The sequence below is a fragment of the Phodopus roborovskii genome, unplaced genomic scaffold (genome assembly GCF_943737965.1).
Source record: "Phodopus roborovskii unplaced genomic scaffold, PHOROB, whole genome shotgun sequence".
NCBI lineage: Eukaryota > Metazoa > Chordata > Mammalia > Rodentia > Cricetidae > Phodopus > Phodopus roborovskii.
Window position 1 is genome coordinate 27,820,205 of NW_026125052.1, and position 27,331 is coordinate 27,847,535.

The following is a 27,331-nucleotide window of genomic DNA, read 5'->3' on the forward strand; positions in this document are numbered from 1 at the left end:
CGCCCGCATCCAAGATGGCGGGGGCGGGGCGGGGCCTGCGGGCGGAAGCGGCGGGCCGACCACTGGCTCAGCACCATGGCGGCAGCGGCCGCCTCCCCCGCTCTGAAGCGGCTGGATCTGCGCGACCCCAACGCGCTCTTCGAGACCCATGGAGCGGAGGAGATCCGCGGGCTGGAGCGCCAGGTCCGAGCCGAGATCGAGCACAAGAAGGAGGAGCTGCGGCAGATGGTGGGCGAGCGCTACCGCGACCTGATCGAGGCGGCCGACACCATCGGCCAGATGCGCCGCTGCGCCGAGGGGCTGGTGGACGCCGTGCGGGCCACCGACCGGTACTGCGCTCGCCTCCGCCAGGCCGGCTCCGCGGCGCCCCGGGTCCCGCGGGCCCCGCAGGTCAGTCCGGGACCCGAACCCGCCACGTCCCGCCGCCGCCCTGCCGTCCGGCGGACCCCACCCCTCACCTTCCGCCGGAGGAGCCCGCCCCTCGCGCTGGTCCGGGCTCCCGGGAGGCGTCTGCCGGCCTTCCTCGAGACTCTGGTCTGCTCCCGCAAAGTCAGCCAGCCGCCTTTTGCTCCAGGAACCTTCCCGGACTTCCGGACGATTCCCTCGCCTCCCTCGGGTTCCCAGCACTCTCCTTCCCTTTTAACTGAAAACGCCAGGGGTCTCTCGACAGTCAGGGAACTGAACTCTCTCTCTTTTTTTTTTTTTTTTTTTTTTGGCTCACACCGTCCCATCAAGTCATTCATTCCTCATCCTCCCACCCTGTACCTGAGCCTGGAAAATTGGGGGAGGGCAAACTCAGCCGTCAGGCCCTACCCCTATTATTAGGTGAACAATTTCATTGTAGCCAACGAAGCTGGTCTAGACAATTCAGGTCATCCTGCCTTCCACTCCCTGGCACATTAAAGACCCGATGCGGAACGATGGGGTGGGGAGTACATCCTAACCTTGGCCATCGGGCGAGGCATGAACAGTGGGCATTGTAGGGTACCGTATTTTTAGCCTGGGAGGACTTAGTGAAACAGAAGAAGAAACAACAACAGCACAATCTAATTCTGATTTGGAGCTAGCTTTCTCGTGTTACTTGGTTTTCACGAAAAGCCATGCCAAAAAAAATGTGGGAGCATAATGAAAGTGTACATAGAAGGTTGGAAACACATTGGCTTTTACCACTCCCTAAGCTGGCTAACTTCAACTATATAAGCCTACTTTAAAAAAAAAAAAAAAAAAAACTATTGATTTTCATAGTCATGGCTGGTGCATTTCTGGGGCAGCCCCACAGAAGTCATTCCAAATCACAAGCAAGCCTCCCAGTTCCTTTTCGAAAGCTTACATCTATCAAGGGAATAAACCCATGGGAAGTGGGATTTTTTTTTTTAATGTAAATAATTTAGAATGGCAGTAGAAAATGTTTCAGTGTAACAGTGATTAATCACCAAAATAATTGTGTCCGGTTAAGATAATAGTTCTGGAGGGGATGCTTTAAGTGTGGGTCGGCCTCAGTAAGGACAACTGAGATTTGGGACATTGATGTCTGTGGCCAGCCATGCTGCTTATAACGAAGTATTTGACACTTGCTGTCAAGTCAGTGTGTCATAAAGAACAAAAATCCATTTTCCCACAGGATTGGGTCCTAGGAAGTCCAAGATCAAACTGTAGCATTTGACATCTGTGAGGACCTGCTTGCCTCACAGGGCAGATGGGGAGGAACACAAAAGAGCCAGAGTTAATCCACCCCTCCCCAAACACACACACACAGACACGTGAACTAATGAAGACAGAACCCTGAGATGACAGGCCCGAAGCCGGGGACAGACGAAGATGTGGTGCAGGGCTGGCAAGGTACAGTGAGCACAGAAATCTTTGGTGCTCTCAAAGAGGGAGGAGAGAAAGGAGGAAGGCTGTGCGTGAGAAAAGGGAGGAAGCACGTATAAAAGGTGACATGTCCTGTGTCAGACCTCAGGGTCCCACTGGTGGAGTGGCACTGAGTCTAGCTTAATAAAACTTGAGTTTTGCTTTGTTTTTAAGGACAGGGTTTCAATATTTAACCCTGGCTGTCCTAGACCTGGCTGTTGACTAGGCTGGCTTTGAACTCACAGAGATCCATCTGTCTCTGTCTCCTGAGTTAGTTCTGAGATTAAAAGTGTGCACTACCGCACCAGGCAAAGCTTCAAATCTTAAAATATCCCCTGACTTCTCCCCACACCTGTATAAACAGATCCATGCTTTTTTTGCTCTCCTTTCTTCTGCCCTTCAGCCACAGCCACCATCCGAGAAATTCTACAGCATGGCTGCCCAGATAAAGCTGCTGTTAGAAATCCCCGAGAAGATCTGGAGCTCCATGGAAACCTCCCAGCATCTCCAGGCCACACAGCTCTACCTGCTCTGCTGCCGTCTGCACAGCCTGCTCCAGCTGGACTCCTCTAGCTCCAGATACAGCCCCATCCTCTCGAGATTTCCCATACTCATCCGGCAGGTGGCAGCAGCCAGTCACTTCCGGTAAGTAAGCACGCATAGGCTCTCTAATGCTGTCTGGACCTCAGTTAACCCCTGCTGTGTTAGAGTCTGTCTTCTTTCCTGATACACTGAGGTACTTCACCCTGAACGTTAGCCATTCCTTGTTGATCTTTGCGAGTCTTTTTAGGTCAACTATTTTGCACGAAAGCAAGATGCTGCTTAAATGCCAGAACGTGTCGGACCAGGCTGTGGCCGAGGCCCTCTGCTCTATAATGCTCTTGGAGGAGAGTTCTCCCCGCCAAGCCCTCACAGACTTCCTGATGGCCAGAAAGGCGACAATTCAGAAACTTCTGAACCAGCCTCATCACGGTGGGTGTGCTAAAATGTCATTCTTTAATGGGATGGAACAGCATTTGTCAAGAGAGCCTGAGGCATCTGTGTTCTGTGTCCCGTCTTGCTAAAGGGACCTGTTTAGAAGAGGGTGATTGCTTCTTGCAGGTGCTGGCATCAAAGCCCAGATATGCTCTTTGGTGGAGCTGCTGGCCACCACCTTGAACCAAGCCTATGCCCTTTTCTACACTCTACCGGAAGGCGTGCCGACAGACCCATCGCTGCCGTGTGGCTTGCTCCTCTCCACCCTGGAGACAATCACAAGCCAGCATCCCACGGGTGAGCTCAAAATCTTCTTTCTCATTCATTCAGCTGATCTGTCCCATGTCCCAGCTGCTGGGCCAGGCTCTGGGAATAAATGGGTGAACTGGGAAGATTCTGACTGCTGCTCCGTGGATGTCATAGTTTGGTTGTAAAAGCAGATGCTGAATCTTCAGAGGTGCAGGCTGCTGTTTGATGTCAGTCATATCATTGCTGTAAATACAAGGTAACAGTTGCCTAGCAAAATTAGGAGGATCTTCCCAAGGCCAAATAGGACTTCCCTGGGGAAGTGAGGTTAAACTGAGAGCTGAAACCAGGCAGCAGCGGTGCACACCTGTTACTCCCAGCACTCAGGAGGCAGAGGCAGGTGAACCTCTTTGAGTTCGAGACCAGCCTGGTATACGGTGTGAGTTCCAGGGCAGCCAGGGCTACCCTGTCTTGAAAAACTAAGAAGAAAAAAAATCTGAAAGCTGGAGGTTGAGAGGAGTTAGTGAGTAAAGGAGGAAAAAGAGCCCCAGGTAGAAAGAAGAGGAGCTTCAGAGCCTAAGAGCTGGAAAATGCCACCAGAAGAAGTTTCTAGAGTGATGGCAGGGTCAGGTGAGAAGAGGCCCGAGGCATGACCAGGGCCCAGGTAATGTGCATCCAGTGAGCTGGACGTGGGAGGATGGACTTTATCTGGAGAGCAGGGTACCCTTCTGTGACCTTGCAGACTTGGGACGCTCCCTCTCTCATATGTCCCCATGCATCCCATACTTCTTTAGGGTAGCATTTCCCCAGCTATAATTAAATGTGTTTATGTGACAGTGGAGTCCTGCAGGGCAGAGTAATATGGAGAGCTCACAGGAAGCTGTCACCATGGTCCGGGGTCAGACACAGAATGGAGACTTGGGTTAGGCGGGAGCCATGTGGTGGGGCTAAGTGGACAGCCGATCTCTGAGAGGGCTGGGGATAAAGGATTGGCTGTGGAGCACATGGCAAGGGAGGTGCCCATGTTAACCAGAAGAGGAACTGGTTGGGACTGGTGATGGATTGACATTTGTAGAGGAGGCACTGGACAGCACTGAAATCCTGAAAGGGGACCCGGGAGTGGGCAGGTGTCCCCAGAGACACACCTGCAGTACACCCGCTGATGGGAGCATTTGCAGCCACAGGGATGGCTGACAGACAGACTCCTGTCGTCCTAGGGTTGTGGGTCATGCGGGACTGTCAGCACAGGGAAATGGAGACGGGGTCATGCGGGACTGTCAGCACAGGGAACTGTGGAGACTGGGGTCATGCGGGACTGTCAGCACAGGGAACTGGAGACTGGGGTCATGCGTTACTGTCAGCACAGGGAACTGGAGACGGGGGTCATGCGGGACTGTCAGCACAGGGAACTGTGGAGACGGGGGTCATGCGGGACTGTCAGCACAGGGTACTGGAGACGGGCAAAGGGGGAAAGGAAGGGAGCACAGTAGTTGCTACCCAGGGCTCACTTCCAGGAGAAAGTGAATGCCAGGCTCATCGCTGAGCGACACCACCTTTCTTATGCTTACACACACACACACACACACACACACACACACACACACACATGCCCACACACACCCTCCAAATGGCCATGTAATCATTTATCCCTCTCATGAAAGGTGAGTACTGACTGACCTGCCCTGGCATAGGGTAAGAAATCAGACATGGAAGGTTACCTTGCAAGAGCCTTCTGTTTCAAACTGAGTGGCGGGGGAGTTTGAGACAGGGTTTCTCTGCATAGCCCTGGCTGTCCTGGGACTCACTTTGTAAACCAGGCTGCTGAGTGGCCTCCTACAGAGTGCAGTGAAAGGCCTTCCCGAGGAGCACAGTGCAGGCCTGTAGGATGACCAGGGACATCCCCGCACAGGACAGGGCATCAATGGTTGTTCCCTTGGATCCTCAAGGGACCTAGGATGCTGAGGAAAGAGAAGTGAATGCCTGCACATTTTTTGACAACGTAAGCTCTGTTGTTAGACTATCAGGGACTTCTGGGTACAGTGGCGTGTACCTGTAGAACTAGCTTCCCAGAAGTTTGAGACAGGAGGTCCACTGGGGCTCAGGGTTGGAGACCAGCCTGAGTGATGCGGCAAGATCCAACCCCCCCCCACACACACACACACACACTGTAGCACAGCATTTTTTCCTTCCCTGGTTTGCCCTCCTTTCCTCCAGGCCTGTACTATTCTTCTCTACCAGCAAAATGGCTGAGTGTGGGGAAGCTGCCACACATAATGTTATCCCAAATAACGAGAGCCTGACATTCCTTGTACTTGGTTTAATGTGACCTCTTATCCAGATAGGCCCACGAGGGGAGTGGGCTAGGGTTTTAGAAGATCCCCTGTGTTGTTTGAGTCTTGATATGCTGCTTAAAGCACAGTCTGGATTCTTGTCACTTGGCTTTTCTCCAGGAAAGGGCATCGGTGCCCTGCAAGGGGAGATGAGACTGTGCAGCTGGTTCAGACACCTGCCAGCCTCCATTATGGAATTCCAGCCAGAGCTACGAACTCTTGCACATCCCATCAGCCAGGAATACCTGAAAGACACACTGCAGAAATGGATCGACATGTAAGCAATCAGCAGACATCCCCGAGGCTTCACCTGCACACAGCCTGGATGTGGCCACACGTGTGAGGCATGGGTGATGAGCCACAGCATGTCAGCCTCCCGCTCAGGACACATTGCTCCTTGTGTCCCCTGTTAGTACCTGTTTGGGGATGATCGGCTACTTTTTCATGGGTTAGAGAGACGGCTCAGCAGTTAAAAGCACTTGACGTCCTTCCAGAACACTGGGATTTGGTTCCCAGAACCCCTATCAGGCAGCTCACATCCATTCTGCTGCCTTTGACCCCTGAGGGCACCTGCACTCAGGTATATCCACCTCTACACAAACACACACACAATTAAAAATAAAATCTCTAAGCCAGGCAGTGATGGTGCACAGGTCTTTAATCCCAGCACTTGGGAGGCAGAAGCAGGCAGATCTCTGAGTTTGAGGCCAATATGATCTACAGTGTGAGTTCCAGGACAGCCAGGGATACACAGAAACCCTGTAAGGAGTATATTTTTCCCCCACCGCTGGTCTGGTCCCACCGCCGCGCCAGCCCCAATTAACACACCAAGACTCTGTATTTGATATAATGCTGTTGGCCAGGTACTAGTTTCTTATCAGCTAGCTCTGTCTTAATTATTAACCCATTTCTGTTAATCTAAGTATTTCTACATGGTCTTATCTTACCGGGGAGTGGGGCCGGCTTCTGGTCTCCCCAGTCTTTCCATGCTGACTCCTCCTTACTACTTCCTCTTTTCCTCCTAGTCTCTTAGTCCCGCCTATCTTGCTTTCCTCTTGGCCAACAGTACTTTATTCATTAACCAGTATGAGAAACATATTTACAGAATGACATCTCCCATCAAAACCCTGTCTCAAAAAACCTAAAATAATAATAATCTTTAAAGTAACTTATCTTTCCAAAACAGTAACTAGAGGTTTTTCTCCTTATGTTTGAGTTCTGAATACTCTGAGCGCTTGTTTAATGCGTTGGTTCTGAAGCTCTGCCATGGGGTTCTAGATAAAAGTTGGCCTGCTAACAGGGCTACAGAATCCCAGCTTCAATCCAGTTAGAAAGGTGTTGATGTGCTCCAGTCAGAGGCTTCAAATGAAGTCTAAGGATGTGAAAATCACAGGTCAAGGCCACGTATGCTTGTGCACACCTTTAATCCCAGCACACAGGAAGCAAAGACAGGCAGATCTCTGTCCAGCCTGGTCTACATAGCAAGTCCCAGGCCAGCCAGGAATGCATAGTGAGACTTCTCTTTAAAAAACAAACAAAAAAATATGAAAGTCAGGATCCAGTAGAGCCCACGGGAATGGTCTTGTTACAGGTGCAATGAAGACATTAAAAATGGGATCACACACCTGCTCATGTATGTGAAGAGCATGAGAGGTCTGGCAGGGATCAGAGATGCCATATGGGACTTACTTACCAACGAGTCTGCCAGTCACGGCTGGGAGGTGGTGTGTCGGAGGCTTCTGGAGAAGCCGCTCTTGTTCTGGGAGGACCTGATGCAGCAGATCTTCCTGGATCGGTTACAGGTGCGCTGAGCATCACTGGGAGGGACCCCCCGACACCCAAACCCCCGTTTCCTGAATGTTTTCTTTCCCCATTTCTTACCACATCTATATTTTCTAAAAGCTAAGAGAGAAAGCAAGCCATTGTCGGGTGCCCCTCAGTGATGCTCTTTGTCCTCTGCCACACCGTGGTACCAGTAGTTGTGACCTGACAGAAATAACCTGAGGAACATGTATTTTAGCTCAGAGTTTGGACAGTTCAGTGCATGGTCACTTGGCTGGTTTGGGCCCATGGCAGGACACGTGACCAGAGCATGTGGTACAAACCCAGTGTCCTAAGGTTGCCATAGCCTTCCAAGTGCCAGCGAGGGAAGGCCAAGCTGTTAACCCCTGAGCCTGTGTGGCATTTCAGTCAGGCTCTAACACTCACTGTGAGTATGGTAGAGTATTCTGGATGCCTAACTTGCCATTTCAGCTCCTTTGGAAATTTCCACTAAGCAATGATGACTAAAACTCTGCTCCCCTTCTCTAGACCCTGAGCAAAGAAGGCTTTGACTCCATCTGCAGCAGCTCCAAAGAGCTTTTGATCTCAGCTCTGCAGGAACTGGAGGCCAACAACTCCACATTGAACAAGCATGTCCACTTTGAGCAGAACATGTCTCTCTTCCTCTGGTCTGAGAGTCCCAACGACCTGCCTCCTGATGCTGCCTGGGTCAGCGTGGCAAACCGGGCTCAGTTTGCCAACAGTGGCCTCTCCATGAAAGCCCAAGCAGTGAGCCCTTGTGTACAGAGCTTCTGTTCCGCCCTGGACTCTAAGCTGAAGGTCAAACTGGACGACCTCCTTGCCTACCTTCCCTCCAGTGACACACCACTGCCCAAGGACCCCTCCCCCATGCACCAGGCTAAGAACTCTGCCTTCGATAGATACTCGGATGCTGGAACCGTGCAGGACATGCTTCGGACTCAGTCTGTGGCCTGTGTCAAGTACATTGTGGGCTGCATCCAGGCAGAGCTGCAGACCATTGAAGAAGTCACACGAGACCAGAAGGATGCCCTTCACGGCACCAAGCTGCACGCAGTCCTCTTCATGGCCAGACTCTGCCAGTCCCTGGGAGAATTGTGCCCTCACCTGAAGCAATGTATTGTGGGAAAGTGTGGGGGCTCTGAAAAACCAGCGAGAGAGGCCAGGGCTCTGAAGAAGCAAGGCAAAGGGAAAGGCCAGGAGCTGCTCCCCACGCAGGCCCAGTGGCAGGAAGTGAAGGAAGTCCTTCTTCAGCAGAGCGTCGTGGCCTATGGGGTCTGGAGCTCAGCGCTTGTGAAAGTGAGTGGTAGAGTGATGGGACTTGTTGGGGTCTTACTCCATTCTGGCCATCCTCCGTCCTGTTGAGTAGTGTGCTTATTCACAGCTACAGTAACCTGTGCCACACAGCTCAGGTGTAAATCTCTGTGATAGCATGCTTCCCTCTTACCAACCTGGACAGGGAACCCTGCTTCCTGCTTGCGGGTCAATAGCACAGCTGCTGTGGTCTCCAAGCAGGTGACCCATGGCATTACTGAGGTGGGGCTGGCTGCTTACTACCCACACACTGGTCATTTTAAACTAATTCTGCAAGGGCCTGAGGAACTAATGTGGTCGCTCTCTTTTTATCACCAGTTTCTGATTTGTGGATTCACTCAATCATTGCTCCTAAGTGATGCTGGCTCAATCCTGGCCACGGCCACCAACTGGGATGAGCTAGAAATTCAAGAGGAGACAGAATCTGGCAGCAGTGTCACATCTAAGATACGCCTTCCCACTCAAGTGAGTTGGTCCCACTGTCACAGGTACCTGGGCTGCAAAAGGGGACAAACTGCTCTGGGGAAGCAGGATGGTTTTGGAAAGCTGTTTCCCCATGTACCTCCGGAGGGACAGCTGAGTGCTCTGTGGGAGATGCTCCTTTGAAGGTCAAGGTTCAGGTGAGGGCTATGGGTGGCTTGCTGAGTGCACTTAGCAATGTGTTCTGTTCTTCCAGCCATCCTGGTATGTACAGTCCTTCCTGTTTAGTTTATGCCAGGAAGTTAATCGGGTTGGAGGTCATGCCTTGCCAAAGGTGACCCTGCAGGAGATGCTGAAGACCTGTATGGGCCAAGTGATAGCTGCCTATGAGCAACTCACAGAGGAACAACAGGTAAAGGTAGGAATCCGAATGTTTTCCCAAACAAACAGACCTCATTCTTGGATTTGGGCAGTTTGTATGAAGGGCACAAAATGGTGTCATTGCCCCCACCCAGTTCCCAGTCCCATACATATGCTCCATTGTGCTAGGAGAGACATTCGGCCCTGCAGGTTGACCCTATCTCAGGTTCAGGCTGGTCATCCTGAAGGTCAGGACAAGTGGACAGGGTAAAATCTCCACAGTAAAAAAGCTGAGCTTTGGCACTGGTGCCCCCGTTTGCTCGTGCAGGCTCTGGTCAAGCCTTTAACCCCTTGGCCTAGGCAGGACCAAACATAGGCAGTAGATGGGCAGCTCAGCTGTGAGTGGTGTCATCACGATACAGGCCATCCATGCTGGCTGCCAGGTGAGATGTGGGATGGAGGAAGCCATGCACTGGGGGGCTCTTAGGATGGAAGGAGGCCCCAGCCGCCACTGTACCTGTGCCTTTGAACCCTGACTTGTCCTAGTTCACTGGAACATTTAGAGGGGCCATTCTAACATGGGTGAGAATTCAGGGGTCTTCATGCCTGGGCCTCAGAGCTCACATACATCTCCAGGCAAGAAGTCTTGCTCCTCTGTGAGGGTCACCTTCAGCCCAGAGCCTGTATTAAAGGGCTGGGTCTCTTGAGATTTTTTTTTTTTTTAAAGATGTATTGATTATGTATAGTGTTCTGTCTGCATGCATGCCTACATGCCAGAAGAGGGCACCAGATCTCATTATGGATGGTTATGAGTCACCAGGTGGTGACTGGGAGTCTGAACTCAGGACCTCTGGAAGATCAGACAGTACTCTTCACCTCAGAGCCATCTCCCCAACCAAGTCTCTGAGATTTTTAAGACCAGGGTTCTATACCGAACACTTTGAGAATAACTTGGCCCTGTGGGTGTCAACAGAACCTTCTGAAACTGTATCAAGCTATAATAGAGGCAGAATCTACAACTGCTTTTGGAACCAGGTACGGGATCACCCCCTCACCAGCCAGCCTTCTCTTGCAGAAAGAAGGGATGTTTCTAATGACCCAGAATCGAGCCCTGCAGCTTCTCTATGACCTGCGCTACCTCAATATCGTTCTGACCAGCAAGGGGGAGGAGAAGAGTGGCCGGAGCAAACCAGACTCCAGGTGACTGTTCCTACTGAGCACCTCCAGGGCAGCCTCTTCTTGATGCAGTTAATGGACAGTGCACTTAGAAGGGCTCCTCTTGGGATTTTCCCATTTTACAGTGGGAGAGCACAGCATTAGGTAGAAACCATACTTCATGTCTAGGATTTAGATCTTGGTCTGGGCCAGCAACAAACCACATCTTACACTGTGGATATCTATAAGCTACCAGTCAATGGTGGCACACACCTTTAGTCCCAGCACTTGGAAACCAGAGGCAGGCGGATCTCTTGTGAGTTTGAGGCCAGCCTGGTCTACAGAGCAAGTTCCAGGACAGCCAGGGCTACACAGAGAAGCCCTGTCTTGGGATCTTCCAAATCTGTATGCTGGTATATGGCAACAGCCTAAGCTGAGGCCCCTTTCCTGAGATGTCCCCAAAGAAAGCCTGCCATATACTGCAAGCTTTCTTAAACAAGGAGTTGCTTGTTACAGGTGGGTTAAATTATACCTGCTGAGTAAGTTTCACAGCCAGGTGCAGCAGGCAGAACCTGTTTGGTAAGAGGAAGGCAATGGGCTTACACATCATGTCAGGCTGACTGTCCAAAGGACACTAAGCAACTCTGCTGGGCAATGGCCACTCTGGGGTTTCTATCGCAATAAAATACTGCCAGGTTGCTTTCTGTTCTGAAGTATATGGGGAATAATATTTTAACTCTTCTCAGAATTGAGAAAGTGACTGACAGGCTGGAGGCCCTCATCGACCCTTTTGACCTGGATGTTTTCACACCACATCTCAACAGCAACCTTAATCGCCTGGTACAGCGGACTTCTGTAAGTTGAGTCACAACCATGCTTGGGTGTGACTAGAGGAAACCTGCTCCAACCCTTCTTGCACAAGGGTGAGCTACAAATAAGCCACTTCCTGGAAGAGGATTAGCTGGAATGCCATAAACTTCAGTAGCCATACTGGAAGCAGGGTTAGTTGATTTACACCAGCCTCACAAAAAAAAAAATAAAGAAATAAATACAGGTGTGTAGGGTGTGTGCCACTGACCTGCCACCAAGTTCAGTCCCAGGACCCACATGTAGAAGACTGACTCCAGAAAGTTGTCCTCTTGACCTCCAGGTGTGCTTCTGGACATGGATGGAGACTGTGCACACGCAAACACACACAGTACATGTTTTAGAAAGGAACTAAATGGCTTCGAGATTCTCACCCTTGGCAGACTAAGGAGCATTCTGAAAATAACAAAAGTACTCCCTCCCAATGACGACAGTGAAGTGACTGTCGCTTGGGGGTGACATTCACTGGGCCCCCTCCCTTTCTTACCTGTAGGTTCTGTTTGGATTGGTTACTGGTACAGAGAATCAGTTTGCCTCCCGGAGCAGCACATTCAACTCCCAGGAGCCCCATAACATCTTGCCACTAGCCTCCAGTCAGATCAGGTGAGTAACTCCTGAGGCTCTGCAGGGGGCCAGGGATGCTTGTTCACCGCGATGAAACCCTGTCTCTTGTCTTGAGGTTTGGGCTGCTTCCCCTGAGCATGGCAAGCACGAGGAAGGCAAAGGCAACCAGCAGAGGCGAAACACAAGCCCAGGTTAGTGCCAAGAGGCTCTCCGGGTGCTTCCAATCCCCTCCCCCACTCACAGCAAACCACCAGCTTTTAGAAATAATTAGGCACCATATGGCAATGCAGTAAGGCTGCTTTTAATGGCGGCGCAACAGAGTACAAGGTTTCACTAGCTTGAGCTCACAGAAAGATTCTCATCGGCTCGAGCAAATAGCCTTAAAGCAGAAAGGGACCCAGACCCAGCACGTTCAGAACACAGAGCACAGAATAGAGATGTTTTCTTGCATTTTGTAGGGTTAAAAGAGTGACTGTTGGCTGGCACTCCAGCACTGTGGTCAGTCAGCATGGGGAAAAGACCCTTGGTCTTGCGGATGGCCCCATCTGTGCTGTTAGTTGGGTGGGAATAGGAAGAACTGCGCTTCCTCGAGCATTGTTTTATTAATACATGTTTTATTTTGGTAGGACGGCATCCATTAGGCCTGCTGGAGCCCTCTTGGGTATTTCTGGATTGTGTTGTGTACATGTGTGCTTGACAGCTTCTCTTATAGCACTGTTTGCCTGTTAGACAGAATTCCAGTAAAGTATCCTTTCCCACATTCCCTGCCAGCAAATCCAGTAAGATCGGAGTTCAGCAAATATCTGATTTTAAAATCTGGAAAGTTCCTAAAAGAACTTTCCTTCTGAACTGTGGGCTTCATGATACTAGTCCCCATGTCACACAGTTGGCCTTTCCATGCTGTGGCCTCAGAGGAGCGGGCCACAGAAGGCCCGAATGTTCTCTGTTCCTGGCATGGGCCTCCTTCAGACTGTAGCTATATCAGAGTGTAACCTGCTGCTGGTCCAGCAAGTCCCTCTGACCCTTCTTACTAGAGTCACCTGCTCCTCAGTGCTGCATGCTGTGTGTGCGGCCTCTGAGTGGGGTACAGAGGAGAGGAAGCAGGCAGGAGGCTGAGGGCGATGCTAAGGCACTTCCTCTTCATCTAATGGCAGGTTGGCTCCCCAGCACTCTCCAGAGTAGGTGACCCGACGCATCCTGGCTCCTTGTTCAGACAGCTTGCGGGCGAGGAGGATGACTCACCTGCACCTTCCTTATTCAAGCTTGCCTGGCTCTCTAGTATGACAAAGTAGCATGGAAACAATGCCCTGGCTCTAATTAAATACTACTGCATCGTTTTCACTAGAGGCGCCTCTGCTGTGTTCCTATACCACCCCAGCCTTTCTGGTTCTGAAGATGGGATGTGGTCCCATAGCAGGGCAGGGGTGTTGTCAAGTGTGAGGTAAGTCCTCATTCTCTTCAGCTACGGGGCAGCTAGTTCTTCATCTGCACTGACCACTGCCTTGGTTATGGGCACTGCAAGGATTAGCAGTTAAGCTGTTAACACACAAGTTTGTAAGACAGTTATTAGGTATTTCTTGACTAGAGAACTGAGGTGTTCTCTGTAGCATCTGAGGTGCAGACTAGAAGAAAACACATTGGGAAGTGACATCCTCCCTGGAAATACAAATGTGTAACAGACCACAACTAGGGCAGGTGCTTAGCCTCATGGTCCTCAGAGTGGGCAACTGTTGCATTCCAGGGGGCACTTTCCATGGACATCTACATACTAAGAGGTAGTATGGCAATTAACGTCAGTGCAAGACTGAGTCAAGTTTCCTGTATTTGGGGAGAAAACTTATGTTTTTGTTTTTTCATGGAAACTAGATATTCTTTACTAGTTTATTGAGTTAAAAAAATTGAAGACCCGACATTTTAAGAGGCTCTTACATACAGTACAAGTCTAATTATTGACAGATGTGGAAATCAATCAAAGGAGACTTCCTCAGACACTGCCATGACACAGACTTGATGCCCTGTCTCAAAAGATCCTATAAAAATTGCCCCTCTGAAATTGCAATAGTGCAGCAAAACCCCAGGTAAACAGCTGCCTGCTGACCCAATACTCAAATATAGACTGAGAGCCAACAGGCATTTTTTTTTTCTGTGTGCAACTTTTAAAAACAAATCATTAAGTTGAAATATCCAATCTGCACAGTGCTGTCCCTTCACGGAAGGCAAGAAACGGCCAGAGCATCATGTCAGAGGCTGGCCTCGGTGCTGTAGGCTGTGAAAGTGGGCCTCCTTCAGGGTCTGATTGATAAGGAAGTAAGGGCCTTGGCATAGTGCAGACTGCTCGGGCACCGGCTGGGGGGTGCTGGGGCAGGATCCGGGGATGATCTGGCTCAAGCTGCTCTCTGGTCCACTGGCCCTGTCCGGGCTGTTGATGCTGCTGCTGCTGCCGCCACTGTCACTGCTCGAAGACTGGAAGAAAAAGAAAAGGCCAGAGTCATATCAGTCGGTCTTCCTGCAAAAAAAGCACTCGGGCTTAACATGAGATATCCTAGTAAGAGTCTTCTTTGTTAATGGCTAAAGAAAATCCCACTGTGACCTGGGTGCACACACCTTTAATCCCAAGCACTCAGGAGGCAGGGGCAGGTGGGTCTCTGTAAGGTGTAAGGTTTTTCCTCCTGCCGCCAAGCCAGACCCAATTAACACACTGAGACTGTATTTGATACAGATTTGATAGAGTTCGAGGCCAGCCAGAGCTACACAAAGAAACCCTGTCTCAAAAGTCAAACAAGAAACGAGCAACAATAAACAATAAAAATAAATGTGCAAGTGCTCTATGATGGGTTGCCCAGGAATGACACTCTGGGTCACAGAAATACGAAATTAAACTGTCCCAGACTTTGTGTGGACAGTGGGTATAGCTCATGCAACTAGAAAGGGATCATGAAAAGGGAAAAGGTTTTAAGGAAGTGGGCTGGACAGTGTAAGAACACATGAGACATGAAAGTAGGAAGGGGACTCCTGGGGCAGCACAGTATAAGCCAAGAGGGGGGAGGAGGAACAACCTCCCAAAAAGTATGCACTGAAATGACACAGAGACTGTTGTCCATGCACTCACACTGCCCTGTCAGGTAGGAAGTGCTGGGTCTAAGTTAAGCCTGGACCTTGACTGCAGCGCCCTCACCCTCATCTCAGCTCTTCACGGCTCCAGTTAACTAACCCTCATTCCAACACTTCGGTAACCAATTTATGAACACTAAAGCTATGCTGGCAGAGCATCACTCCTACAGGTATACAACTACAACTCAAACCAGCAAGAGTAGCTCCTGTGAGTCTACTGGCTTCTTCCTTAAGTTTTTGTCTGTTTGGGTTTGGGGGGGGGTTGTATTTATTTATTTGTTTGTTTATTTATTTATTTGAGACAGGAATTTATACTATACTCAGACTGTAGAGCCCTGTGGCTGCTCTCATATTAATAGTGATCCTCCTGTTTCAGCCTCTCAAGGGCTGGGATTACAGACCTAAACCGCTCCACCTGCCTAATCTAGCCCATTTTACCGCCTCAGTAAGTGGTCAAGAATACTGAGCTAGAGAAATGGCTCAGCAGGTCCGAGCACTTGTTACTCTTACAGACCAAAGGGCCAGTTCCAGGGCAGGCTCCAAAGCTACACAGAGAAACCCTGTCTCAGGAAGAAGAGGGAGGGAGAGGGACTGGGAAGGGGGAGAGAGAAAGAGAGAGAATACATACAAAGCAAAGCTGCTTGCAGTCAGGTCTCACAGCCCTTCACTCAGAACATCAAGGCAAGAGGTGTCCACCACCTCCAGCTTTCAGATAACTGACCCAGTGTAACAGTTGCACAAGGTAATGCTCAGGGCCAACTATTACATGTGGCATAAAAAAGTAATCTTAGGGGTTCATTATAGGTAATGATTTTAAATAAAAGCCTCACAAATGGAAAAAGTTATCAGAAAAAGAACTCAAAAATTATTTTAGTATTTTTTGTTTTGTTTTTTATGTGCATTGGTGTTTTGTCTGCCTATATATCTGTGTGAGAGTGTTGGATCCCCTTGAGCTGGAGTTACAGACAGTTGTGAGCTGCCGTGTGGATGCTGGGAATTGGACCTGGGTCTTCAGGAAGAGCAGTCAGTGCTCTTAACCACTGAGCCATCTCTCCAGCAACAAGAAATGGGTTATCTCACCCTAAATGAAGCATTATTTTGGTGACCCAGTGCCAGAATTAAAAGGTTAACACTTTTATTAAGCCAGTAGCTCATTTATTACATCAACTGACAATATTAAAAATTTATTATTCTCAGGGCTGGAGAGATGGCTCAGAGGTTAAGAGCACTGGCTGCTCTTCCATAGATCCTGAGTTCAATTCCCAGCAACACATGGTGGCTCACAACAATCTGTAATGAAATCTGGTGCCCTCTTCTTGCATGCAGGCAAAAATGGAGGCAGAATACTATGCACACAATAAATAATTCCATCAATAGGGAGGGCAGATGGATCTCTGTGAGTTTGAGGCTAGCCTTGTATACAGAGTGAGTTCCAGGGCTGTATTAAACCCTGTATTTAAAAAAAAAACAAAAAAACAAAAACGAAAACACAGCCAGGTGGCAGTGGGCTAGTGGAGCACAACTTTAATCCCACCACTGAGGGAGACAGCTCTCTGAGTTCAACGCTAGTTCCAGGACAGGTTCCAAACCCACAGAAACAAAAAAGAAAGAAAGGAGGAAGGGAGGGAGACGACAAAACCAGGTCCAATGAGAGCTCAGAAGGCAAAGGCACTTACTTGCCACAAGTCTGACAACTAATTTGACTTTCAAGCCCACACAGTGGAAGGAGAGAACTAACGTCTCTGTACAGGCTGTCCTCGGCCCTCCACAGTGCCCACCCACAAACACAAACAAATGAAGATAATATTTTAATTTTTAATGAGGATAAAAATTTTTAGTTTAAAAAAATTTTTTTTAAAAAGATGCCATTCTAAAATATCCTGTTCTAAAACATCAAAACCACAGAGAGGATGGTGGCAAGTCCACGGCTGTTACTGTTCAATCTAAGATGCTCAGGGTATACTCTGACATCTGGTTTCCTTCATTCCCAGAAATACCCTAAGCATCCCATTCCACAAAAGCTCAACTACTTTTCAGCTAAACACTTTCTTTTGTTTTGTTTTTGAGATAGAGTTTCTCTGTGTAACAGCTCTATAGACCAGGTTGTATTTGAACTCACAGAATCCGCCTGCCTCTGCCTCCAGTGTTGGATTAAAGGCATGTGCTGTCTCCACTATCCCTGGGAAGGCTAAACACTTTTCTAAAATAGAAAAAAGTAGACTAAGATTTTTAAAGAAATGCTATCAGAACTCGTCTACTCATGGCAGGAACATACTCTAGATTTATTTATTAGCTGGCCCTGAAACATGAAGGTCAGTGTCCCCTTGTTGGTGACTTTGGACTGGTGGCTCAGAGTCTAGTTATGAGGCAAATCCTACTAGTGGGAACCAAATACAGCAGGATTTGTTTTAGTGTGTAAGAGCCCAGCTGTCTGTCACTGTATGTAGCATGACATCTGTTAGGGGCCTGAATGTGGAGGTGGCATGATTCACCCTTAGCACTTCAACCTTGAGTTCTGTTTTCAATTCCCAACTGCACAAAAAAACTGTCCCCCACAGCAGAACAATCTTTCTGGGAATAAATTGCAAAGACCTCTAAAAGTGCTCTCCACCCTTCCTCACTCTCATTCCCTCCCAACACTTTCTAGAACACACAAATAATGAAAACCCTCTAAAAGAGATCTGTGCACACATACCATACATGCTCTGCTATTTAGAACTGCTATTGAATGCAAGTAACAAACACATCTCCCGTGAGGACAACCAGTTCATAAATCACCAGGAAATGAGCTAGGTGTGGAAATGTGAAACTAGAGGATTCAAAGATGGGGCTTCCAAAGTCCACGAAACTATTACAAATGGGGTGTGGTGGGGGAGATGACCATATACACACTGCTTACCTGGCAGGACAGTCCCTATCTCCCTCAAAGAGGCTTTGACAAAAGGAGAATGCAGGCCGGGTGTGCCAGCACATAATTCCAGGCACTAAGGGAGAGGACAGCCACGAAGTTGAGGCCCTGAATCAGGTTTGAGTTCCAGACTAGCCAGGACTCAAAACCCTGCCTCAAAATAATGAGACACTAAGCATCAAGGTGGGAACTTCCAGTCAGGGCAGGTGAGGTGCTCCCTGAAAAAGGAACTCCTTACAATTATACAATGGAGACCAGGTCATGCAGATGAGCCTGTGCCATTCTGCCTACCTCTGTGTCCCAGGAGTCCTGGAAGATGGGGTTCCTACTGCTCCTTTTGGTCTGGGGCGGGAGATGGTTATCATCATCATTTCTTCTCCTTTTCCTGAAATTTTAAATACAAAGAGGAAAAATAACCAGTTATGGAGCTTGCAGACACTTCAAATATAAACCATCACAACATACAAATATTTACCCTCAGGGGCTGGAGAGATGGCTCAGAGGTTAAGAACACTGCTCTTCCTGGGAACCCAGGATCAATTCCCAGCACCCACATGGCAGCTCACAACTGTCTGTAACTCAGTTCCAGGAGATCTGACACCTTCACACAGACATACATGTAGCCAAAATACTCCTACTACACATGCATAAAATAAAAATAATTTACATATGAAAAAAAATGTACGCTGTAGCCTAAAAATATTAATCCACCACAACAATCCAGTGGGAGGAATTATAATATCCCAGCACTGGGCACTACTAAGCAGAGACAGGTAGTAAGGCCAAGCCTTAGGGGAAAGGCTAGTTACCAAATGCCTGGTGGCAACAGAGTAACAGGAGGGAGGTTAACAATGGAGCTTCCCAACTCAGTTTCCTCTTGCCACACCCCCTGAAATTATAATTCCAAACCCCCCACTCTGCTCCTTGCTCAGCACCCCACAGGGCAGTGAAGTAGGGCCTCTGACTGCCTCTTCCCCCTGAAATACACGCAAGAGAACCACACAGGAACACACAGGCTAGTGAGAGGTTCCAATGCCCTACTCTGTGTGTGTGTGTGTGTGTGTGTGTGTGTGTGTGTGTGTGTCCCTTACTTTCCTGAGCCCTCACGGAAATGCCTGGGCTACACCACTGTTTCATCCCTGCACTGGGTTGGCACTCAGTGACAGTATGCGCTGCTTAAAGCCACCAGGAAAGGGGAAAGAGATCACACCTTTCTCCAGCAAGTGCTCTCAGTTCAAGAATTAGAGGCCACCAGGATGACTTTAATCTCAAGCTAGAAAACAGGAATTAATGAAAGGACGAACACCTCTAGGACCCACTGCCCGGAATAACCTGTGCACATGACAGCCACTAATAATAATGTGGCCTCACATTCAAATAAACTAAAATGTAAAATCCACATCCTGCTGGGCATGGTGGCTTCCACTTCTAATCCCAGAACTCAGGAAGCAGAGGCAGAGGATCACTGCAAGTTCCGAACAGTGTTCCAGGCCAGCAATACAAGACTGTCTCAAAAAAAAAAAAAAAGAAAGAAAGAAATGAAAAAAAAGGAAAAATTATTTTAAAAATAAAAAAATCCGGCTGGTCTGTGGTGGCACACGCCTTTAATCCCAGCATTTGGGAGATTTGGGAGGCACAGGCAGGAGATTCCAGGACAGCCAGGGCTATTACCCTGTCTTGAAAGGCCAATCAATCAATCAATCAATTAATGATGCAGTTACTGCCATGCAGTGGCTATGCCTATAATGCCTCAGCAGGGGCTGAGGCAGAAAATCACTGACCATTTGAGGCCAGCCTGGGCTACACTGGGTTTCAGACCAGCCTAGCTACAGTGTGAGACCTCATCTCCTTACACTGAACAGCAACAATCTCTTCACTACTGGAGTCACCATGTGTAGCTCTGGCTCAGCACACAGGGCCAAGCTCATCCATCTCACTACCCGTATACAGAAGAGCAAATGCACAAGCTGTGCCCAGCCCTGTGACCTCCTTCAGGTTACCTCACACAGCTAGCTACCTCAGACTCAGGCATGCTGCCCACTACCTTCCCAGGCAAACTGCTCAACTATGACCAAGTACTCACTGGACCACTCAGGGTGCCAGGCCTCACTCATCCCAAGATCTTCCTCATGCTGGCCCCTAGCCGCTCCAATCCCACTCCAGCCTTCCCCACAGGCTGAGTCATGTCAACCCAATGTGCTACTAGCACATTCACAAGAGGCTGGCTGGCTGCAGTGTGCAGCTACTGCTGCCATAGCTGCTCCGTCTTCACCATGCCTAGCATAAATAGACTGTGGGAGTCCACAACCCCCACCAACAGCTTCATGAACCACAACTACCACGCAGAAGAAGCCTGCTGTTCAAGTACAGGGTCCTCTAACTGCTTCCATGTGGCACGAGGCCTCTGACGACAAAAGCAAATACTGGGTGAAGGACTGTCTTCTCTCACCGGAGCAGTGCAGCCCATTCATAGTACTGAACTCGTGGGCCGCTGGAGACCGAGAACACAGAACTACTTCCTATGCCCAAGTCTCCAGCTCTCTGCTCGAAGGCTGACGGAACTGTGGCTGTACTGCTTGCTACAGGGGCTGCCCGGAAAGCAATCAACAGTTGCTGCTTTACAGTTACAGACGCTTAGAATTCATCAGGGGGCTGGTGAGATGGCTCAGCAGATACAGGCCTTTGCTGCCTATCCTGACAACCTGGATTTCATCTCAGGTCCCACATGGTGGGAGGAGAAAATTGACTCTCAAAGTGGCACTCTGACCTCCACACACTCATATCTACAGACATAATAAAATGTACTTCAAAAATCAAGAGTAAGGCCAGGTGGTGATGGTACTCACCTTTTAGCCCAGCACTAGGGAGGCAGAGGCAGGTGGGTCTCTGTGAGTTCGAAGCCAGCCTGGTCTACAGTGATTTCCAGGATAGTCAGAGCTACAATGAAACCCCAAAAATAAACAAATAAATACAAACAACAATAACAAAAAATCAAGAGTAAAACTGATCAGAGACCAGAGAAAGGAACTGATCATTGTAAACTGATTATAGAAATTGTAAAATATAAATTTAAAAAGGATTTTGGTTTTTTCGAGACAGGATTTCTCTGTATTGTTTTGAAGCCTGACCTGGAACTAGCTCTGTAGACCAGGCTGGCCTCGAACTCACAGAGATCTGCCTGTCTCTGCCTCCTGAATGCTGGCACTAAAGGTGTGTACCACCAACACCCTCCAGCCAACTTTCTTTTTAAAGACAGAACCTCACTATGTGGCTCTGGCTGGCTGTCCTCCAACTCACAAATCCACCTGCCTCTGCTTCCCAAGAGCTGAGATTAAAGACGTGCATTACCATACATTTTGAGCCTTATATGATGAAAAAAAAAATTACTTGTCTAGTGAACAACACCAGTCCTAAATTACTTTAGTTAACACAAAATATAAAAAAAACTGGCAAAATACAAAAACAAATGACTAGGCTCAACAAAGAACAAAAATTCAAAGATTCTGTAGGTCCGCAGACCTTTTCTGTGGAACACATTACCATCAGCTCTGTTTGGCTAACTTTTTAAGATTTATTTTATGTATATGAGTGTTTTGCACACCTGTACCTGATGTCCATAGCTGTCAGAAGAGGGCAATGAATGTCCTGGAGCTAGAGTTACAGATAATCACCATGTCGGTGCTGAAAACTGAACCTAGGTCCTCTGCAGGAGCAATAACTTACCTGCTGGACCATTTCTCTAGCCCTCAGCTCTGTTTAAGTAACTGAATTGATAACTGAGTAAGGAAAAAATTTTAATGCTTTAATAAAAAGCTCTTTAAACAATAAAACATAGTTCTATTAGACAGCACTGACTCAGTTCAGAAAAGGCTTCTGAGGTCAAATCTCCAAGAGACAAAAGGCAGTAGTACCAGGCTTGATGGGTCACTACAGCAGGCAAAGGCAGTCTGCTGTACACAGAGTTCTAGGACAGCCAGGACTATACAAAGAAACTGTCACAAAGAAACAAAAATGAAAACCACATCCAAAAACACAGACAAAAAGAATAGAGGGATGGAGAGATAGCTCCAGAGGTCCTGAGTTCAATTCCCAGCACCGACATGGTGGCTCACATCCATATCTGGTGCCCTCTTCTAACCCACAGTCATGCATGCAGGCAGAACACTGTATACATAACAAATACACAAATCTTTTTTTTAAGGGCTAGGGAGTTTCTGTAAGTATTTACACTGGGAAGAAATGATCTCACGTACAATTAGGAGCTCTCTGTATGCAACAAGTTCCTAACACAGGCTTTGAGTAGAAACCAAAATCACCACACTGGCTCATAAGCCTGTACTTTGAAAAGTCTGTATTCTTTTTTTCTTTTTTAACTTCTTTCTTTCCTTCCATTTTATTTTATTTTTTTTATTTTAAATCAGGGTTTTTCTGTGTAGCCCTAGCTGTTCTAGAACTCACTGCATATTTATTTATTTATTTCCTTATTTATTTATTTAGAGTCAGGGATTTTCTGCGTAGCCTTGGCTGTCTTAGAACTCATTGTAGACCAGGCAGGCCTAGAACTTCCCCCTGCCTCTGTTTCCCCAATACTGGTATTAAAAACACGTGCCACCACTATCCAGCTATCCAACTCTTACAAATGAGTTTATACTCTACACCCTGGATTAGGTTTGGAGTAAGAAGGCATGGCTTTTATTTGGGCTTTTTGTTGTTGTTACTATTTATTGTGTATACAAGGCAGAAGGGCAAAAAACACATTTGAAGATTATGATTGGTTCTTACTGGACAGGTTGTGCAGCAAGTACCTTTATCTCCCAGAGCCATCTCAATGACCCTATTTTTTGAAGCAGGCTCTCATGGCAGTGTAGACTGCCCTCAAATTCAAGCCTCTAGGTGACTGCATGTGTGACCCACTGGACCTGATCTTTTTGTTGTTTGTTTTTCTGTGAATGAGTGTCTTCCATGCATGTAAGCATATGTGGCACAAGCATCACATCCCCTGGAACTGGAGTTAGAGATGGTTGTGAGCTGCCACATGGGTGCTAAAAACCAAATCTAGGTCCTCTGCAAGAACATCAAGTTCGGGCTGGAGAGATGGCTCAGAGGTTAAGAGCACCGGCTGCTCTTCCAGAGGACACAGGTTCAATTCCCAGCATCCACATGGCAGCTCACAACTGTCTGTAATTCTGGTTTCAGGGGATCTGATACCTCCATACCAATGCAAATAAAGTTAAATAAATTATAAAAAAAAAAAAAAAAAAAAGAACATCAAGTTCTTGCCATCTCTCCAGTCCCAGGGAGGACTCTTTGAAATAGTTTGTTTGGGGTTTACAAATTTCAAATGGTGTGTGTGTGTGTGTGGGGGGGGGAGAGAGAGAGAGAGAGAGAGAGAGAGAGAGAGAGAGAGAGAGAGAGAGAGAGAGAGAGAGAGAGAGAGAGAATGTAAGGCACAGGACTAGCCCTTTTTTTTTTTTTTTTTTTTTTTTTTTTTTATTTTATGTGCATTGGTGTTTTGCCTGTATCTATGTCTGCGTGTCAAATCCCCTGGAACTGGAGTTACAGACAGGCCTAGGAGTTCTGACCAACTTGAAGAATACATGATTTATCTAATACATCAATAACAAAAGATCCTCTTTCTACTGCTTACCCTTCTCCCAGAAGACTGGCTAGCACTTGCACAATATTTTTGAACAACTTGAAAATTAAAAATAAGACAAATACTGGGTTTTTACTTTGGCTAGTATTTTTGAGGGGAGTGGGTCTTGTTTTATTTGTGGTGCTTGGGTTGAGTCCAGGGCCTTGCATGTGCTAGGACTCTCTGAGCTACAACCTACACACAACCAAGTTTTAATAAATAACCATTAAATGGGTACACTATTATAAATCTAAGCTGCACACACCTTTGATCCCAGCCTTCAGGAGGCAGAGGCAAACAGACCTTTGTGAATCTGAGTCCAGCCTACTCTATGACAAAGAGCTTCAAGGCAGCCAGACTACTTAGTGAGACCATCTCAAAAAATAACTAAACAAATAAATCAGTATATACATTTGAACCAAGAAGCTTCTGCTTTCATCCCAATATGGCAATTCACATGCACATGTGCAGCATCGGCAGAGCATGTCCGCTGAGAATCAGATGACACTCAAAGAAAACCTCAGAGAGGCAGAAGGAGGACTGGCCCCTTAATTTTTATTTTATCAGCATGCCAACAGCTGGTTACGCTTGGGGCTGCTGAGTCACTCACCAAACTGTATGAGCCTGAACAAAAATTGTGATGTCCTCATCTATAACAGGGAATGTTTCCTCCCAGTAATAACAGTAAGGGGCTGCTCTACAGTTCTCATCTATCTCTGGGAAAGCCACATGAAACATGTCCGTCAGTTTCTCACCGTACAAGTGCCATCTCTCGGGCCTGTGAGTTGTCCTCCCCTTTGGGTGGTAATGAGTTAAGAATGAGCTCTGTGCAGTCTCCATTTTTGTCGTTCTGGCTTTTATTAGATGCCCTGCTAGACGCACTAAGCTTTTAATAGCCTTATTAATAAGGGACAAGATCATTGGTCTACAATCGGTTGCATTGTCATTTATTTTTCCAGGCTCCCTGTAATTGATTAGATTCTCTGCTAGGCAGAATTGCTGGATATTTCTATCACACCCAAGGACAGCTGGCTCCTTATTTCACTATCTTCCTCGTCCTCTTCAAGAACCTGGGCAAACGTAATCACAGAGTACAGAAACCGGTTCTCAGGTGGCTTTGTTTTATTTGTCTGTTTAGAGACAAGGTCTCCCTATGTAGCCCACTAGCCTGGAACTTGGTATGTAGAGCAAGTCCGTCTCAAACTCAAGAGATATCCTCTGCCTCTTGAGTGCTGGGATTAAAGACAAGTGCTACCACACCTATCTCAAATGTTTCTTTAAGTACGTGAACTCTTGCTCCTTGCTGCAAGGTGTCTCTCCCTCAAATCATATGTAAAAATTAGGGATCTGTGGTAAGGAAGATTTCCTTGCCACCCCCCACACACAGCCTTCACAATCTACTGTGAAAAACAGTCTGAGCTCAACCCTTCATCTAATAATTGAAGAGTCAGATTCAGAGACAGGAACCAACTTGGAGACATACACTGGAGCTGGCCAAGCTAGCTCATGGGTAAAGAACAAAACAGGCAAAAAGGTCTGTCCTAACCAAGTGGCTCATTTTAAAGATGTCACCAGAAGACAGAAACACATTAAGATCCCTGTGAGTAAATTAAGTATAAAGGATCTACAATCAGTACAAACTCAGATTACTAGTCTACAGCACTAGGAAAAAGAATCTGTTGGTGGCAGAAAATGCTGGGGGCTGTCAGATAAGGGAGACATTCCAAGAGAATCCAAATGATTATAGTCAACTCAGGCTTACTGTATCTAAAAATTCCAATCCTAAAGGTGTGACTGTAAATGGGCCATAATTTCAACTTGGCCGAATTTAAATCTTTCAATAGTCTTTAATAATTGGCAAGATTATGAATTCACACTATGTGTACAATCAGTAAGACTAACCCTTTTGGTACTGCATCAATGCCACAGACCAGCACGCTATAATTCTGACAGCACGCTATAATTTCCAATTTAGTTTGATTATTTTGTACACACAAATTCATGCTTTCTGCCACAATTACTACATATACAAAATCAATAATTCATTCTAGTCTAGGCACCTCCACATTTTCAACACTGGAAGAAATAACCTCAGGATCTTGGTGGGCCTTGATCCCAAAAAATAACTCTATCAAGGATAAACCTTGCCGGGCGGTGGTGGTGAATGCCTTTGATCCCAGCACTCGGGAGGCAGAGGCAGGGGGATCTCTGTGAGTTCTAGACCAGCCTGGTCTACAAGAGCTAGTTCCAGGACAGGCTCCAAAGCCACAGAGAAACCCTGTCTCAAAAAAAAAAAAAAAAAAAAAAAAAAAGGAAAGGATAAGCCTTAAAAACAGTGGTTACATTCACAATCAACAAATGCAATGGAATAAGACAGGGGGTGGAGGAGACAGATCACATCCATCTACATAACTCTAGTTCCAGGACATTCGATACCCTCCTCTGCCTTCCCTGGACACCAGACAAGCCCCGCACGTGTCCCCATACATACAAGCAAACACTCATATACATAAAAGTAAAATCTTTTAAAAGAGAAAATAAAAAGACAACCCTATGGTCAGCCTGGAAGCCTAAAACCACTATGGAATAAAGAGACATGAGCCTGAATAGAGTTAAACGAGTCCGAGTCTGTTGTTCAACAGAAAAACGAAAAAAGTACAACTTGGTGATGTACAGGTCGTCCAGCTTCGTCGTTGGGAGACTTTCTAATACGCAATAAAGCAGGCTCTCTTCAATACGCAACAAAGCAGAGCATCCCAACTTGAAGACGAAAATGAGAAGGGGAAAAAAAAAGAAACCTCATCTGCTTGGGGCCTAAAGCTCTCGGAGGCCGCCTGGGGCCTGAGGCCAGGCTCAGGGGAGAGGCCAACGAGCATAACTCGCAATGTTTTCCACCTCCCGCCTAGGAGACAAACGGCTCCTCATCCAAACAGTTTAGAATCCTGCCTGTTAATGCGACAACCGAGCGTGGGTCACAACCCGCCGGGGTCCATGTGCCCTTCTTCTGGCTTTGCAACAGATCAGGGCAGATCGCAGCGTTGCGAGCTGCCCTAAGCCCTCCCAGCTGCAGGGTTAAGCCCAACCCCCGCCTTTCCCCTGACCTTGGGGCGCCAGCAGCTCCCCGCCCGCCCGCCCCGTCCCGCGCCTTGAGGGGCTCCCTCTTCTAGCTCGGCTATTGCTCCCATCCCCCACCAGCAGCACCCGCCTCCGTCTAGGACAGGGAAGCTTTAGGTCCGCCGTCCGTCTTGTAGGACCCGAACAAACCTCATTCCAGAGTGAAAAGGGCAGGAGTCGGGGCAAAAAAAACAAAACAAAACAGAAAAAGACGGAGGAGGCGTAGACCCGGACTCGGAGTCGCCTCTCTCCGGCGTCCAGGTCGGTGTCAGAGGCGACGCAACCTCCCCCTGCCCTCCTTTCCCCGACCGCAGGGCCACCCCGGCTTCGTGCGCCCCCCCCCCCCGGCTCCAGCGCGCACACCCTCGGCCGAGAAAGTGGGTCCCTCCGCTCACCTGGGGCGGAGGCGCTCGCTCATGGCAGCTGGTGAAGGCGAGCGACGCGGCGCCGCCCCGCGCCGACAGCGAACAGACGGAGCCGGGTTCTGACGACCGCCACGCCCACCCCCGCGGGCCTGGGCTCGGGCCGCCGCGCGGGTGGAGGCTGCGGGCCGAGAGTACCCCTCAGGCCCACCCGCACCGCCGCCACTTCCGGCGCCTCCTGCTCCTCCTCTGCGCCCCCCCATGTCGCAGGCGCCGTGGTGCCGCCTCCCCCGCGGCTGCGCAGTGTGGGGACGCAGGC

General features: G+C 48.3%; 3 protein-coding genes across 4 annotated transcripts in view; 1 reads left to right on the top strand and 2 right to left on the bottom strand.

Annotated features, from left to right (window-relative positions):
• The window catches only part of Slc39a11 (solute carrier family 39 member 11), a 392,746-nt gene extending 392,063 nt beyond the window's left edge, over window positions 1-683 (bottom strand). For both annotated transcript variants that reach the window (XM_051179808.1, XM_051179791.1), the window contains exon 1: window positions 459-683. The gene's annotated coding sequence lies outside the window, so the exon portion shown is untranslated. The remainder of the gene's footprint in view (window positions 1-458) is intronic.
• On the top strand, window positions 29-13,226 carry Cog1 (component of oligomeric golgi complex 1). Its single transcript, XM_051179752.1, has 14 exons — window positions 29-390; window positions 2,255-2,496; window positions 2,642-2,823; window positions 2,953-3,123; window positions 5,523-5,679; window positions 6,994-7,204; window positions 7,713-8,501; window positions 8,835-8,981; window positions 9,193-9,354; window positions 10,372-10,496; window positions 11,198-11,306; window positions 11,812-11,921; window positions 11,998-12,073; window positions 13,037-13,226. Exons 1-14 carry the CDS (start codon window positions 76-78, stop codon window positions 13,172-13,174), a joined length of 2,934 nt encoding a protein of 977 aa, XP_051035709.1. The 5' UTR covers window positions 29-75; the 3' UTR covers window positions 13,175-13,226.
• Window positions 12,168-27,275, bottom strand: Fam104a (family with sequence similarity 104 member A). Its single transcript, XM_051179824.1, has 3 exons — window positions 27,046-27,275; window positions 18,193-18,286; window positions 12,168-14,345 (listed from the first exon to the last, which is right to left on the bottom strand). The coding sequence occupies exons 1-3, from the start codon at window positions 27,273-27,275 to the stop codon at window positions 14,118-14,120; spliced, it is 552 nt and encodes a 183-aa protein (XP_051035781.1). The 3' UTR covers window positions 12,168-14,117.
• Window positions 27,276-27,331: the final 56 nt, after the last annotated feature.

What these genes read in the sequence shown, in the direction of transcription:
- Cog1 (XM_051179752.1), top strand. Translation starts at nt 76, where the DNA reads ATGGCGGCAGCGGCCGCCTCCCCCGCTCTGAAGCGGCTGGATCTGCGC. An exon ending in TCTGAACCAGCCTCATCACG is followed by an intron (nt 2,824 to 2,952) that starts GTGGGTGTGCTA and finishes TGCTTCTTGCAG; the next exon opens with GTGCTGGCATCAAAGCCCAG. An exon ending in GAGGCGAAACACAAGCCCAG is followed by an intron (nt 12,074 to 13,036) that starts GTTAGTGCCAAG and finishes ATCTAATGGCAG; the next exon opens with GTTGGCTCCCCAGCACTCTC.
- Fam104a (XM_051179824.1), bottom strand. Translation starts at nt 27,275, where the DNA reads ATGGGGGGGCGCAGAGGAGGAGCAGGAGGCGCCGGAAGTGGCGGCGGT. An exon ending in AGCGAGCGCCTCCGCCCCAG is followed by an intron (nt 18,287 to 27,045) that starts GTGAGCGGAGGG and finishes TTAAAATTTCAG; the next exon opens with GAAAAGGAGAAGAAATGATG. An exon ending in AGGACTCCTGGGACACAGAG is followed by an intron (nt 14,346 to 18,192) that starts GTAGGCAGAATG and finishes TTTTTCTTCCAG; the next exon opens with TCTTCGAGCAGTGACAGTGG.